Source organism: Nomascus leucogenys, chromosome 3 (assembly GCF_006542625.1).
Source record: "Nomascus leucogenys isolate Asia chromosome 3, Asia_NLE_v1, whole genome shotgun sequence".
NCBI lineage: Eukaryota > Metazoa > Chordata > Mammalia > Primates > Hylobatidae > Nomascus > Nomascus leucogenys.
In genome coordinates, this window is record NC_044383.1 from 92,994,853 (window position 1) to 93,011,694 (window position 16,842).

At 40.4% G+C, this 16,842-nt stretch overlaps 1 protein-coding gene across 1 annotated transcript in view; it reads left to right on the plus strand.

The window, feature by feature from the left end:
- The window catches only part of CRYBG1 (crystallin beta-gamma domain containing 1), a 210,956-nt gene extending 194,260 nt beyond the window's left edge, over positions 1-16,696 (plus strand). The window contains exons 16-22 of the mRNA XM_003278912.3: positions 1,033-1,145; positions 3,328-3,457; positions 6,035-6,174; positions 8,337-8,460; positions 8,876-9,034; positions 11,292-11,454; positions 15,977-16,696. Coding sequence (XP_003278960.3) covers positions 1,033-1,145; positions 3,328-3,457; positions 6,035-6,174; positions 8,337-8,460; positions 8,876-9,034; positions 11,292-11,454; positions 15,977-16,071 — 924 coding nt within the window. The 3' untranslated portion in view covers positions 16,072-16,696. The remainder of the gene's footprint in view (positions 1-1,032; positions 1,146-3,327; positions 3,458-6,034; positions 6,175-8,336; positions 8,461-8,875; positions 9,035-11,291; positions 11,455-15,976) is intronic.
- Positions 16,697-16,842: the final 146 nt, after the last annotated feature.

Consider the following 16,842-nt stretch of genomic DNA (forward strand, 5'->3'; position numbering starts at 1 on the left):
TCTACTAAAAAGATAAAAATTAGCTGGGTGTGGTGACTTGTGTCTATAAGCTCAGCTACTCAGGAGGCTGAGGCAGGAGAATTGCTTGAACCCCAGGAGGCAGATGTTGGAGTGAGCCAAGATCGCGCCACTGCACTCCAGCCTGGGTGACAGAGACTCTGTCTCAAAAAAAAAAAAAAAAAAAAAAAAAAAATCAGACATTTGGGACATTTTGTTAGTTTTACTCATTTTTATGCCTGAAAGCATAATTGTATTTAAAAAATAAGATTTAAGTTTACTTTAATGGTTAATTGACAGTACTGACCCATGTCTAAATAATTCTTATAAAATGCTCTTATTGTATAAAGCTGAATTTTATATCATTACATTGACTCAGTTTATATTAATACATTGAAATTAATATTTCAAACAATAGCATCTAGTTATTGTGATGGTAAAATGAATTTTCATATTTGCTGTGTCGACACTAGACATTTTTTATGGTCTCACTCATGCTTTCTGAATGCTGATTCTTAACACCACCTGGAGTGTACATTTGTTATTTAGGCCTTTTAATGGAAGTGTTCACAGAGCCATAATTATAGAGGAACAAACACCACTATAGCCTCCTTTATTGGCATTTACAGGATTCTGATAAGTCAGCAAGTATCTTCCATTGAGAAGGAAGAAAACTACACTATGTCTTTCCAAAATACTGTTTGTTGTTAATGTTAGAACTGATGAACAATGATTTCTGGCCACAATAAAGCTTTAAAATGCCTCACGGCTTCACAACAGGGTGTTCTATAGAAAGTTACCTCTGTTGTTGCATTTTACTTTGATGTCTCTGAATTAAATAGTCATGAATGGTGCAGCTAACATGTTTCTAATTGATCATGAATGTAGACATGGAAAATTAAAGGATTTATAAAATTCATACCAGTTTACTGTAACAAAAGTCAACAGGTCATGTTTAGGTCATCATTTCAAAGGCTAAATTAGTTAATGTGTTTAGGAAAATAATTTTATGTGTTTCTGTTTACTTTTGCAAAGATTCACTTGTTTTCAGAACCACAGTTTCAAGGTCACAGTCAAAGTTTTGAAGAAACAACAAGTCAAATTGATGATTCATTTTCTACCAAGTCTTGCAGAGTTTCAGGAGGCAGGTAAGTAAAACGATGGCCTGGCAGAGCTGAATCACTGGAGTAAAACAGAATTCACACATCAGCAAGTACTTAGTGATGCCTGTTAGGTGCTTGGCACTATGTGAAACCACCATCTTAGTCCAATGGCGTGCTTCGCGACATCTGAGAACCAGACGCCAGAGCTCGCGGGCTTCGGGTTGTTTGGAGAAGCTGAAGATCATCGCATTGTGTAATGGAATTCAGAGCAGATTCTTTACTCTGTATGTCTTTCCATCATCTAGAAAGGGAGAGTTGGGCTCTAGTTAATCCAAGGTACCTCCCAAGGTGGATTGTTTAAAGGACAGGATCGGCACTCTGCATTAACAGGAAGGTAGAAAGTGCACGCTGGAGTGGAGCTGGTGGACATGCGAATCAGGGAGCACACCAGTCCGGCTTGCGGGAAGGCCTTTGTACTGGGAGGAGAAGCAAAGCTGAGCACACTGAGTTTAGATGGCTTCCATGGGAAACACAAGACTCAGGGCAAAGGCAGTGGGCTCAAAGTGCCATGCTGAAACAATCCTTATACAAAAGCTTCATAGAGAGGGGAGAGCCCAAGGTCAGGGAAACTCGGTCAGGAAAGCCTTGGAGCAATCTGTGCAAGAGGTGTTGAGGATTTAAGTCACTTAATAATAGTAGTTACATATCATGTGGTTCTTTATGGTTGAAATAATGCTATCCTATCCTTTAGTACTGCACAGCAAAAAAGCACTGACTTTGCATTCAAATACACGGGGAGGCCAGGTGCAGTGGCTCATGCCTGTAATCCCAACACTTAGGGAGGCCGAGGCAGGCAGATCACTTGAGGTCAGGAGATCGAGACCAGCCTGGCCATCATGGCAAAACGCTGTCTTTACTAAAAATACAAAAATTAGCCGGGCATGGTGACACATCTGTAATCCCAGCTACTTGGGAGGCTGAGGCAGGAGAATTGCTTGAACCTGGGAGGCAGAGGTTGCAGTAAGTTGAGATCATAGCACTGCACTCTAGCCTGGGCAATAGAGCAAGACTCTGTCTCAGGAAAAAACAAAAAAAGCAAATACATAGATGGACAGTAAAGCTTCCTAGTTTGTTGGACATACCACTGCCACATCCCCACTCCTCTTTATCCCCTGCCTGCTTCATTTATGACCAACAGTCCTGTGCATGTTGAAAATTACCTGTCTCAGCTCACTAGAGTATTAACTTCAGGAGAGCAGGGACTTTGGTTCTCTGCTGTATCCCCAGCAATAGAAAAGTACCTGACACACAATCCTCAAAAGGCATTTGTTGGGTTAAAAACAACAACAGGGCCGGGCACGGCGACTCACACCTGTAATCCCAGCACTTTGGGAGGCCGAGGCGGGTGGATCACGAGGTCAGGATTTCAAGACCAGCCTGGCCAATATGGTGAAACCCCGTCTCTACTAAAAATACAAAAATTAGCCAGGTATGGTGGCATGTACCTGTAGTCCCAGCTACTCAGGAGGATGAGGCAGAAGAATTGCTTGAACCCGGGAGGCGGAGGTTGCAGTGAGCCGAGATCATGCCACTGCACTCCAGCCTGGGTGACAGAGCAAGATTCTGTCCCCCCACCGCCAAAAGAAAAGAAAAGGGGGAAAAAAAAAAACCCCACAAACTTCTATGGAAGCATGGCAAATCACCATTTTATGAATAATGTTGATACCAGAGAGGCTAAGTGACTTGTCTAAGTCAATATAGTATTTTGACTCCTGGCCCAGTGCAGAGGTATTAGAAATGAGGATGAGGAGTGTGCGAGAAATTTTGGAAGGAAATCACTAGACCAAATCAATAGGCCTTGGTGATGAACTAGTCACAAAGCTTGAAGAAGGATTATTCAAAGAGGACTTGAGGGCTTGAAGCTCCACTGGCGGGCAAAGGGTGGCACCCATGAGAAGAGCAAGGAAGGCTGGAGGCTGGGGAAGTCAGAAAGAACATGGAGAAAGAAGTTTATTTCCCAAATGCAAGGTTAACTGACTTATGATGAATATTAATTTGCCACAAGCAGAAATGCAACAAAAATATCCAAATATTTTTGAAGAAAGAACTCTGTTTGCCACAAGCATTGTGTTTATTTTATAGCAGGCCACTTCTAAAAATGAGACTTCTTGAATAGGAGTGCTCAAGTTGCATACTCTGTGCATGTGTGTGGTTTTTCCCATTGTAGCTGGGTTGTATATGATGGAGAAAATTTCACTGGTAATCAATACGTATTGGAAGAAGGCCATTATCCTTGTCTGTCTGCAATGGGATGCCCGCCTGGAGCAACTTTCAAGTCTCTTCGTTTTATAGATGTTGTAAGTATGTCATTGTGAATACTGTTGCAGAAATGTATGCCTCACATAGCTGATGGTCAGAGTGAGGTAACCAGCCGGTAGAACCTGCTCTTAAAGTTAGTTAAGGGCTTGGAGATGGAACTGTCCATTTGGCTCTGTGTACATCTAGTTTATTGATTCTAACTGGTACATGTTTTCCACCACGCTGTTTTACCCACTTAATCCTCATATGCATATCCCTACGGACCTGTGTGGGAGTCTCTTGGGACTATACATTAGGAGTAGAATTACTGGATTTCACGTGTAAGAATAGGCAGTTTCATTCAGTACTGCCAGATCCCACCACTTGAGACTCCCACCAGCAGTACACATTGTTGCCATTACTGAATATCCTCTCATTCTAATTTTTGTCAACTTGATAGAATGAGCAGAAAGCATTATGTCGTTGTTGGGTTAATCTGTATTTCACTATTAGTGAGGCTGGTATCTCTTATTTATAATTTGCATTTTCTATTCAGCGAATTGTGTATTGTATCCTTTGCAATTTGGCTTCCTCTATCTTTGGTTGTTATTATTGAAGAAATTCCTTATAGGTTTTTAGTCTATTATTATTCCGCATTTTAGAGATTTGCAATCAAATGACTTCTCCCAGTTTGTCACTATATGCTAATCCAGATTATAGTGCCCTCTTTTGGACAGAAATCTTTCAGTTTGATGTAGTGGAAGTAATATTCAATAGAACAAAACTGCAAGATCATGTTCAGATATTAAAGTCTGGAAGTATCCGTCATTTCTGACATTTTTATTAGTTTTTGGTAGCTGCTTTCTCATAAAAAGCTTTAAACACACGTAGTTGGTCATTTTAGTTTTAAAAGTAGGAAGAACATATGTGAGTTGGTTTTCATCTCATCCCTGCCTGCCTGTTTAAATAGCAAAAATGCTACTGAGACATGAAAATAGTAACAATGAAACATGAAATGAGGTAGTAAGATTCATTAGCTTACAAGTAATGAAATAAGACTTTGATTGTTATTCTGCCTAGAATTCTAAAAGCTACCTACAAGTATATATTTGAAAATTTCAATGCCTTCCCTCAACCACAACTATGCTCACAACACTCTGAGGCTATAGATGACATCTTTTTATGTTTTAATTGTGAGGAAATGAATGTTTTACCCATATGAACACTACATATCTTTGTGACTTACTACTTCAAAATTATTTAATTGCTTTTTAATACTAAAGTGTTTAGAACATTTTTGGGCATGCCATCTCAAAAGTGCAATAAAAGTGCAAGGTAGTAATACTACTATAATTTTTGTCTTCTTTCCTCCGTGTATGTTTTATATAAACTAATTCCTAGACCATACAAACTACTTCTACACACGAACATGCTCTGTTTACTGATGGACAAAATCTTTTTTTACAAGTCAGGACACACCCACATAAATGAAGCAGTAAGGTACCGCACCCTTTCCACAAACTTTAAGCAGGATAGGGAAAAAATTGTAATCCCCACATGCTTTTTTTTTTTTTGAAATGGAGTCTCACTCAGCTGCCCAGGCTGGAGGGCAGTGGCGTGATCTTGACTCACTGCAACCTCTGCCTCCCAGGTTCAAGTGATTCTCTAGTCTCTCACTCAGCCTCCAAAGTAGCTGGGATTACAAGCATGCACCACCACGCCCGACTAATTGTTTTGTTTGTTTGTTTGTTTTGTTTTTGTATTTTTAGTAGAGATGGGGTTTCACCCTGTTGCCAGGCTGATCTCAAACTCCTGACCTCAAGTGATCCGCCCACCTCGGCCTCCCAAAGTGCTGGGATGACAGGTGTAAGCCACCGTGCCTGGCCTCCCACATGCTTTTTAATGCATCATTTATGATCTTAGCAGTATTACCATTAGAGATTAATGTAGAATCAAAAGTGTCTATAATTTGAAAAAACAGGCATAAGCTGCCAACTTTTCATTTTGCTGAACAGTGAACGTTTGTGCTGTTGTCCTCTTTAAAATGATTGACAGTTTGAACATAGAGCTTCCATCCTGTTGTTTTTTTTCTCTCCTCCTGACAATGATTCCTACAGGAAAGTTTGGGAGCATGAGTACACAGAATCATTGTCTTAGTGATGAACAGAAAAAAAAAAAAGACATTTGAAAATACATACAAGAGGAAGGTTCCCTGATTAGGCAATACCACTGTACACTAAGCGACTAAACATCAGATGCCACAGCCCTCTGACCCTCAACATTTATGTCCATGACTTTCCAGCCCCTCCTTGTCCCAGTGAAAATGGCTAAGTCAAAAATAAATGCCGTCAGAAGTGTTGATATTCCCAGCATATACTCATTTCTCTTTTTTTTGTCCTGTTTTACAAACTTTGTATTTACCTGCCTTCCTATGCAATGGAGAAACTAACTGCCCCTCTGTGCTTTCTCTCTAGCTTGGAGTATATAAACGTCCAGGCTCCCTTGGAAAAGGAGTTTATGGAAAGGCCAAATCTAGCAGATTTTTTGTGCTTTGTCCTTGTAACAAGATGATTTTCACATAAGTTTGAATTATTAACAAAGATGAATAACAGAACATTGTTTTTGTTCCTCAACAGGAATTTTCTGAACCAACAATTATTCTCTTTGAAAGAGAAGACTTCAAAGGAAAAAAGATTGAACTTAATGCAGAAACTGTCAATCTCCGATCCCTGGGATTCAACACGCAAATACGCTCTGTTCAGGTTATTGGTGGCATGTGAGTTACCTACTTGTTGACTCAATAAAATAGATCATTTTAAAAATCAAGTTTGGGCTGGGCACAGTGGCTCAGGCCTGTACTCCCAACACTTTAGGAGGCCGAGGTAGAAGGATCATTTGAATCCAGGGATTCAAGAAAAGCCTGGGCAACAAAGTGAGACCCCATCTCTACCAAAAATTTAAAAATTAGCCAGGTGTCGTGGCACATGCCTGTGGTCCCAGCTACATGGGAGGCTGAGGCCGAAGGATCACTTGAGCACAGTAGGTTGAGGCTGCAGTGAGCCATGTTCATGCCACTGCACTCCAGCCTGGGCGACAGAGCGAGACTCCGTCTCAAAAAAAAAAAAAAAAAAAAAAAAAAATTGATCAGATTTCTCCCTCTCTTACATTATCTTAAACTAATTGACATATACCCTCTCTTTCTGTAATGGTTAATAATTATGCACCTTTGTAGAAAAGTCATATGTAAAGCATTTTTTATTTCATTATCCAGATTTTTAGTTTATTTAAGGTAAGGACTTTGTCTTTAACACCTCTCATAGTCTAGCAAGTAAGAAAGAGCTGACTTTACTTATCCCTTTAAAAAAGAGCAAGTCCTCTGATTTTGGAGCTCAGGGTTGAGATTTTCCTTTAGCTGGGAATGACTGGCAGATGTTATACAAATGATTAAAGGTCAACTTGGAAAGATTTTTTCCCCTCAACTTCGAAAATTCTTGAATAAGATATAAAAATGAATGAGTACCATCAATGTAATACATGTTTTTAAGAAAGTATTTTTCTTTTATTCACAAAAACAATAGGTATGGTCTACCTGTGTACAACAGATGTTGGGGTGGACTACATCTATTTAAAAAATAATCAGGCCAGGCTGGGCACGGTGGCTCCTGCCTGTAATCCCAGCACTTTGGGAGGGCAAGGCAGGTGGATCACCTCAGGTCAGGAGTTCAGGACCAGCCTGGCCAACATGGTGAAACCCCATCTCTGCTAAAAAATACAAAAACTAGCCAGGTGTGGTGGTGGGCCCCTGTAATCCCAGCTACTCAGGAGGCTGAGGCAGGAGAATCACTTGAACCCGGGAGGCGGAGGTTGCAGTGAGCTGAGATCACACCAGTGCAGTCCAGCCTGGGTGACAAGAGTGAAACTCCATCTAAGAAAAATAGAAAATAAAAAAATATCACAGAAGCTGGGCGCAGTGACTCACGTCTGTAACCCTAGCACTTTGGGAGGTCAAAGCGGGCAGATCACTGGAACCCAGCAGTTCCAGACAAGCCTGGGCAACACGTTGAAATCCTGTCTCTATTGAAAACACAAAAATTAGCCGGGTGTGGTGGTGCGTGCCTGTAGTCCCAGCTACTCAGGAGGCTAAGGTGGGAGATCACTTGAGTCTGGGAGGTTGAGTGAGCTGTGATCGTGCCACTGCCCTTCAGCCTGGGCAACAGAGTGAGACCTACCTGGAAAAAAAAGTTATAGAATATTAGGGTGGTAGAATTATGGGTGATTTTTTTTGCAGTAGGTTTTAATATTTTGTTTTTAAGATAAGATGATAAAATTTTATCTAGGATTTAAGTTCCAGGATTAAAGCTAGAGTGCATTCTTCCTTGATGTAATATGCAAGAGAGGAGGGCGCTGGGCTGCTTCCACGCCAGTCTGCGCTTAAACCCATACTTCCTCAGGTGTGCAGCAGTAGCACCTGAGCGGAAGGGAACTGAGTATCTTAGCAGTTTTTTAGATTTAACAAAGATTACTTTCATTGCAGACAAAACTTATTATTTAACCCTATTTAGCACCTACTAAGAGCTTTGGAAATATTAACAACTTAAAAGATCCATTATTACAACTGAAGCTGCTTTATGAATAGTTCCCAGGAAGAACTGAGGAATCCACTAAAAGACAGTATTTCATTGCTTTATGGAGGAAAAAACTTACCTATTTCTCTTCAAGAATGTAACTTTTTGGCATAAGTACTCATGTAACAAAAATTTGCTATTTGTCAAGAAATTACTTCTTTTAAGTGTTCTAGAAAAGATCTTCATTTTCTCCCCAATGTATGTTAAAAGTATATAGTTCAGTCTAGAAATGGAAAGCATTGTAAAAATAAATGTAATTGGGGTCCACTGTCAAATGAAAATTGCCACTTACTGTGGTTATTTTTGTTTTCAGATGGGTTACTTATGAATATGGCAGTTACAGAGGGCGACAGTTCCTATTGTCACCTGCAGAAGTACCTAATTGGTATGAATTCAGTGGCTGTCGCCAAATAGGTTCTCTACGACCTTTTGTTCAGGTATTTTCTTCTTCTCCATGCTCTGTATAGACTCTTCTCTGAAATTTTTTTGTAAATGCAATCCAACTTTTTATCCAATTTTTTAATTCAAAGTTTATAATTGGCCTCACCCCATAAACTCCTTCCCCGCTCCAATAATCTGGGCTCAGTTTCTGGTGCTAAGAGGTGTGGCTGCTTCAGAATGCCATCCAACTGAACATCAAACGCAGTTATCCACAGGCAGGCACCCTGCCTCAGGTGCTTTGACATTTTGTCAAACTCTTCCCATTGAGAAAATCTAAAACCTCTGAGACTCTTGAGTATGGTAATTACCCTTAATCCATATCTCACTTTGGATTCTTCCTGATATTCATGCTTGTTTAGTGCTTCCAGCAGCACATCTGGTATAATGACTGCTGGGGGTTTTGTCTTCTAGAAGCGAATTTATTTCAGACTTCGAAACAAAGCAACAGGGTTATTCATGTCAACCAATGGAAACTTGGAGGATCTGAAGCTTCTGAGGATACAGGTCATGGAGGATGTCGGGGCCGATGATCAGATTTGGATCTATCAAGAAGGATGCATCAAATGCAGGGTGAGCTTTAGGATTCCACGGGGGCCTGTGATGCCTTTGCTAGGAGGTGACTCATCCTTTCATATGCTTTTGATCTTTTCTTCAAGTAGATGCAATTTCACAATTCCTGGAGTACTTTCAGAAATGAATTTGTTTTTTTCATGACAGTATATCCTAGCTCTGATAGAACCAGTCTAGGAACTTAAAATGAAAGGTAAATATAGCACTGATTCAAAATAGAATATTTATTTCTATGCTTGATTTTTATATAGTAGTAGAAAAAGGAAGTGTTTGTTATTCTTCCCTTTTTCCTTAATGTAACTGTTACAGAAACAAACTATAAGCTCCAGCCCTGTCAACAAAAATCACTCTTGGTTTGTTTTAGGGAAATCCACAGAACGGCATGAAGGGTAAAGAGATCCCTCTGTGTGCTACACAGTCCATTTCCTAAGTGTCATACGTTGTAAATTGGAAAATGGCCCATGTCCTTCCTGCATCATTCCTACTATTAACAGACACTTAAAAGCTGACTGTAGTAAGATTTTTATGAAAGAAGCTCATGCTTCTATGGTAGATAAAACTTTTTTACTCCTTGATTGTATGAACTTGACCGTTGGCTCCTAATTTTCTTTAAAAAAAAAAAAAAAAAAAAAAAAAAAAAAACCTGGTGCCCCGTGAGTCAGCAGAAGGAACACAGCCTTGCGAAAAGGAGTACAACTCGTTAATTGGATCTGTTGTGCTGGAGGGAGAATTCTTTCAGTAAACAGAAGTACTGTTTGGACATGCATAGAAGAACTAGCAGGAGAAACAGAAGTAGTTGTAATATGGAATCATGAAAAGAAGCTTTCTGCCTTTGAATTGTCTTAAACAATCCAAGAAAATGGTGCCTTTCAGCAGTTATTTCTAACAGACATTTCAGTGATGTTATTTAACAACTTTGAATTCAATAGGTCAATGAGAAAAAGTCTCCTAGATTATCACAGTGCTTTCATCTCGATATAGAATAATACACTTTATTTTAATTTTTTTTAGACAGAGTCTTGCTCTGTCGCCAGGCTGGAGTGCAGTGGCATGATCTCGGCTCACTTCAACCTCTACCTCCCAGGTTCACGCGATTCTCCTGCCTCCGCCTCTCGAGTAGCTGGGACTACAGGCATGTGCCACCATGCCCAGCTAACTTTTTTGTATTTTTAGTAGAGACAGGGTTTCACCATGTTGGCCAGGATGGTCTCCATCTCCTGACCTCGTGATCCACCTGCCTTGGCCTCCCAAAGTGCTGGGATTACAGGCCTGAGCCACTGTGCCTGGCCTACAATAATACACTTTTAACAGGCATTTTTATAGCAACATTGTTTTGTTTTTGTGTTTGAGACAGAGTCTAGCTCTGTTGCCCAGGCTGGAGTGTAGTGGTGCGATCACAGCTCACTGTAGCTTCAACCTCCTGGGCTCAAGGGATCCTCCCACCTCAGCCTCCTGAGTAGCTGGGGCCCACAAGTGCATGCCACTACACCTGGCTAATTTGTGAAACTTTTCTGTAGAGATAGGGTCTCACAAGTGATCCTCTCACCTTGGCCTCCCAAAGTGTTGGGATTACAGTTGTGAACCACTGTACCTGGCCAGTAATTTTTGTTAATGGCATGTGAACATGACTGTCATACATTATTTATATATTAAGGGTAGATTCACTTCAGGGAAGGGCTCATAAAATCTTTGCATTAAAACACCCTCTAGTGAGTCTGCATTTTTCTGTTTTCATAGCTGGAAAGCATGCCTGTTTAGAAAATTTTAATTCTCATGAAGGAAAGACAAATGCTAATAAACGCAATTCCGAGATTTAAAATGATAAAATACTCTTTAGCCACCCAGTGCTACAAAATTAGAGGTGCAGTCATATACTGGAAGGTCAGGCCAAGCAGAGGTGGAGATGTCAGAGGGCGATATAGCTACAGAACCTGCCTGGGATCATGGTCACTTATGACAGGGAAAAATATGATGGGCAGTTCTAATGTTCTGAGGCTTTCCCTACTAGTAAGATAGTCTTGCAAAGGGCAGAAGTCTCTTATGATGCACAAACATTGAGATTTTTCCATCATTCATGTCATCTGAAATAAACGGCATAAATACTTATTGTCCGATTTATTGTCTGAACTGCCTCATGTGGGGTAAATGAAGCTAGGAACTAAGATAATTTTAAAGCTCAATGTAACCAGAGAAATAATTGCTATGAGACTTACAGCTGGATACATATTTAAGATATCTTGTCTTTTCCACTGAGCAGATAGCAGAAGACTGCTGCCTGACGATTGTGGGCAGCCTGGTAACATCTGGCTCCAAGCTAGGCCTGGCCCTGGACCAGAATGCTGACAGCCAGTTCTGGAGCTTGAAGTCCGATGGCAGGATTTATAGCAAGTTGAAGCCAAATTTAGTTTTAGATATCAAAGGTAAGGGTCACTTCCTTTATTTTCTTTATGGTAATGTGTATGTCTTTTAGTTAGGGAAAAATCTATTCATAACTTTTGCAAATGATGAATGTATTATTAGTAGTAACAGTAAGAGAGCCCCTACTGTGTGCCAGCTGCTGTGCTAACCACTTTCAGTACAGCATCTCCTGTCATCTTCACAGCCGCCCTACGAGGTCTGCATTATCCCCCTCTCCCTCTTCTCTTCTCCCCAGTTTTACAGACAAAAAAAAAAAAAACCCAGAAGCTCAAAGGGGTTGGCCAGTTTGGCCAGAATCTGGCCATAGGCTGACTTCAAACATTTATTTTATTATAATAGTGTTAGGCTAAAAAATCACAAGCTGAAAGCCCATGATTGCACTTAGTTCAGTAGAGCTGATGATTCTCATGTATACATGTGACCTTTCATTGAAAAGATCTAAGATCTCAAAGGAATTAACACAGCCTACAGGATTTCAATGCAACATGTGTTCAATGAAGCTAATAGGGAGTGAATTGATGGTGCTTGGGAGAGAATAAATTTAGGGTGGTGGTCCTCAAACTTTATTTGCATCAGAATCACCTGGAGGGCGGGTTAAAATAGACTGTGGGGCCACATCCTCAGAGACTGAGTCTGTAGTTCTGGGGTGGGGCCTGAGAATTCCTTTTCTAACAAGTTCCCAGGTGTTGCCAATTCTGCTGGTCTGAGGCCCATACCCAGAGAACCACTGATGGTCATTTTAAAACAACATAACAATGACCTAACCTCTGTGTGGGAACTCAGTGAACTAGTGTGTTGTTATTGACAGGTGCAGATGGTGTATTCATGTCATCTGGGGTAATTCTGCTTTAAATTAATGGGCACTTTTTTATTCCCTATCAGGAAAGTCAGCACAATTGTGTTTTGTAAATTTAGCGAACTGGTGATAATGTAACCATACTACATACTCCATTAATTTTTTTAAAATTTTTATGAGTATATTACATACTCTATTTTAAATCATCACTACAAAATGACTCAATTTTACTTTAATCAGGGATTTAGGCCAATGCTGTCATTAAAGTTTATGATGTAGGGGTAAGGAGCTGGGCACGGTGGCTCACGCCTGTAATCCCAGCACTTTGGGAGGCCCTGGTGGGCGGATCACGAGGTCAGGAGATCGAGACCATCCTGGCTAACATGGTGAAACCCTGTCTCTACTAAAAAATACAAAAAATTAGCTGGGTGTGGTGGTGGGCACCTGTAGTCCCAGCTATTTGGGAGGTTGAGGCAGGAGAATCACGTCAACCCAGGAGGCGGAGATTGCACTGAGCCGAGACTGTGCCACTGCACTCCAGCCTGGGCGGCAGGGCAAGACTTTGTCTCAAAAAAAAAAAAAAAAGTTGTAGGGATAAAGAAAGTGCTGTAATCTGATTTTTAAAAAACAACTTTTCTGGATAATGGAGAATGAATCTGGACATTTTCATCAGGGGCTTTGGTAACTGTATGGGGAGCAAAAGTGGCTGTCACTTCTGAATGATCTCCAGGTAGGTAGCTTGGCCAACCCACTTAAAACAATGGACTTAGAATCACACAGAATCTGAGAAGTTGGAAAGATGCTCAGAGGCAAACAATGCCTTTGCCTTCATTAAAGGGGGCACTTAAGGAACACAAACTAAGCACTGCAACTACAGGCTGGATGGAGACCACAAAGATCATATAAAATGCAAGCAGTACCCTTGGATATAAGAAAATAAATGCAATATTCAGAAACCGAACAGTAACATATAGTACAACTCCCTCACCTTACATTTGGTACAACAGATTTGTCAATATGTAGACAGGTGAAATACTCATTTTATAGATGATCAACCTGAGGTTCAAACTAGTTAAGAATTATGCAGATCTTCCTTTATTCTTGTTTTGATAAACTTTATTTTACTAGAGTGCTTCAGTGTTGACAAGAGTTTCAAAATCTCCAGAGACACCAAAGAAATGTGACTCAATTGGAAAAAATGGAGTTTTTGAGGCAATGTTAGAAAAAGTAGGGTATTTAGTTCTCAAAGGAAATCTGACCAAACCTTCCTGTTTTTTACAAATGTGATCTGCTTCCTATGTCCAGGGTGGGCAACACTATAATCCTTAGCTAGAGCTTTCTTCTCTTACTCTTCCAACATGTATTCACGGGGTACACGCTATGTGGCAGGCTCGGTGCTAGACACGGAGGGCACCAGAGTGAAAAAAAAAAAGCCCTCCTCCTTGGCTTCAGTTTATGTTCTAGATGTGCTAGGCACACAGGATGTCCCTGACTTGTTACATTAGCAGCTGACCAGAAGGAAGGACACCTGACTCGTCTTGGCTCTGACATGAACGTGGGACTCTAGGTTTCTTAAGACTTCTTTTTAAAGCTCCAGAGCCCCTTCCTAAATGACACTATATAAATTAGTCAAGTGCCTGCTGAGTAAGCATAATGTCCTGTATATTTGTGAAATCTCAGTATCTAGTACGGTAGCAACAACAGTCCTTTTTTTTTTTTTTTTTTTTTTTTTTGAGATGGAGTCTCACTCTGTTGCCCAGGCTGGAGTGCAGTGACACGATCTTGGCTCACTGCAACCTCCGCCTCCTGGGTTCAAGCGATTCTCCTGCCTTAGCCTCCTGAGTAGCTGGGATTACAGGTGCCTGCCACCATGCCCGGCTAGCTACAAGTCTTAATTCCTTGTTAAAACTGAATTTTCTCAGACTGGGAGAATGGTGCCATCTTGTGGACATGAGAGAGCAGCGCCGCACGTCCCACACCCCATGCAAAGGAAAATATAAACACTTCTCGTTGGTGCACTTACTAGCAGACCATGATTTCCATTAGCTACAACTACTGAACCATTTGTTATGTATTAAAATTGCCCTAAGAGTTATTAGATCACGCATCTGTCTTCTAGCTCATCTCCCTGTGTTTGGGAAATGAATTCTTTTGGTAGACATTCATGTATTATTCCAGACCACATACCTTGTAACAACAGTGGAAGCTGATTCATGTTCACTTTAAAAAACATTTAGTCTGCACAATTTAAATACTTTCCAAAGGCAAGAGAATGGATCAAATTATTTCTCAAGAACTTTCTAGTCTTCATGATTCTAGCTGAATTTATATGAAAGTATTTTACGATACTTTTAAAATACAAAAGATACTCTTAAAATACAAAAAGTATTTTAACATACAAAAAGTATTTTAACATACTATAATAATGAAGAATGAAAAGAGACATTGTGACTTTAATACTTCCTGAAATTCCAGTGGAGTATTATGCTGTGTGTGTCTCTGTCTCGGCAGAGTGTAGGGTTTGCTGGTAGTGAAAACGTTTTTTCCCTGCTGCTACAAACTTACACATAAAGGCCCAAAGCGCCTCACCCTTGTATTCTATAGTAAATCTAGCCATACCTCTAGCTGTGTAGAGGCTGTAGATTATCAATGATGATAAATCAGTGTCTCACAAGAGGAGAAGAGACGATTTCCTTCCTCAACTATAATACCTAGATTTATTGTGTAAATTCTCAAACTTTTTTCCTATTTTGTAAATGCTTCAAAGGCGAAAAGAATGTTTATTTCTTCTTGATCCGAGGAGGAAGCATGCTTTCAATACCAGTCACTCCCGGCATCAAAATGCACAGATTTTTACTTTGATGGGGTCTTTGTTGATACATCCTTGGTGCTGAGGTTTATGCTAAAAAAAGGATAAGCCATCTGAAGGGATCTTCTACACTGGAAAAAAAAAAATCAGATAACCCTTTTGTTGATGATACTTCTCCAAAGAAAGAAGCCGTGAGGCTGTTTTTAGCACAAAAGTATCTGAAACATCCAGTGAGCACCTTTGGAAAATCTTACATTCTGGTAACAGGGAGTTAGATGATAATAGTTTTACAATACAATGGTACTCAGCATCTTAAATGCTATGAAGTTTTATCCACCAATTGATTCCCCAGTAGTGACAATGCTACCCTGTCCCTTTATGTACTTCCAGGTGTCATCCAAACCTCCTCTTTGACCTAATACAGCCCATTTTCATTGTTCATGCAAACGCTGTTCCCCGATAACCATTCCTCCCACCTTTCCACCACTGCCAGGACTGCCTGTTCTTTCCTCACTGGTCTCGAATCCACCATCTCACTACCAAATATATGTTAGTCTCTTTACTCCTTTTCCCTTCTCTCGAGTTTTCCCAGTTCCCTTGAATTTCAGACATTGTAAGAAAGAGTGACCGTAGACTAGCTCTTAAAAACTGGGTAGAAAAAGGAGCCCGTGAGGTAGGATGTCCTGTGTGAAGGTGCTGGTGCCCCGATGGTGGGATCTGGACAGATTCACCCATGACAGGTTGACCCTCTCATCCCACAGGGGCTCAGGCTTCCCTCCCTGCCTTGCCTCCTTGAGGGATGCAGTTCTATACCTTGTTTACTTGCTTACTTTTGCTGTACTGGTGTTAGGGGAATTGTGTCTGCTACAGACCCTTCACCGTGGGCACATTCATCTTTTATTATTTTCCTTTCTTTTAGGGGGCACACAGTATGATCAAAATCACATTATCCTCAACACTGTCAGCAAAGAGAAGTTTACACAAGTGTGGGAAGCCATGGTCCTATATACCTGAACAAAGAAGGAAGAAGAATCTTCTGGAGGTCCTTCCAGCCACCTTATTTCTTAAAAAGGACAATGCTGATGGAAGACCAAACTGGAAAGTGGATCGACTCCTCCTTCATTGATTCTAAATTCAACCTTAAATCATGCTGCCATGACTCAGAGAACTTACTCATCGTTTCAAAAGACTATCATAGCTTTAAACCAATAATTTGTCCTCCTTTCATTTCTTGCCTTTCATTTTTGGTAGCTGCTTAAACAGGTTGCCTAATTAGCAGCTGTTGGGTGATTTTTTAAAATGTTATATCAAGACTTCAAGACTGTGTACATTTTAAATTATTTCCAAAGATAGTGACAGGAGAGAACTGGAACAAATTTACCAACTTTGTGGACCTACAAAGCCCTTACACTTTAAAGGGTAAGATAAAGGCTTAAGTTTGAAAGGTAGAGAACTGTTTAGCATCTGAGAAGAAATACTTTATTAGGCCTGTAATTTTGGTTCTTGGCCTTAAACACTTTCTGGAACCCTTAAATATGCTGCATAGCACAATGGGAAAGCCTTAGGTATTCACACATTTAACGAACTCTAAACAAAATACTATTTTCCTTTAGTTCATATTAAAAATACATTTTAAAAATTTAATGTCAAAGTCTGGTAACATTTGTCAGTAGTCAGTAGGATTTCAATTATTATTTTTTGAGACAGGGTCTCAGGCTGGAGTGCAGTGGCACAATCATGGCTCACTGCAGCCTCTACCTCCCCAGGCTCAGGTGATCCTCCCAC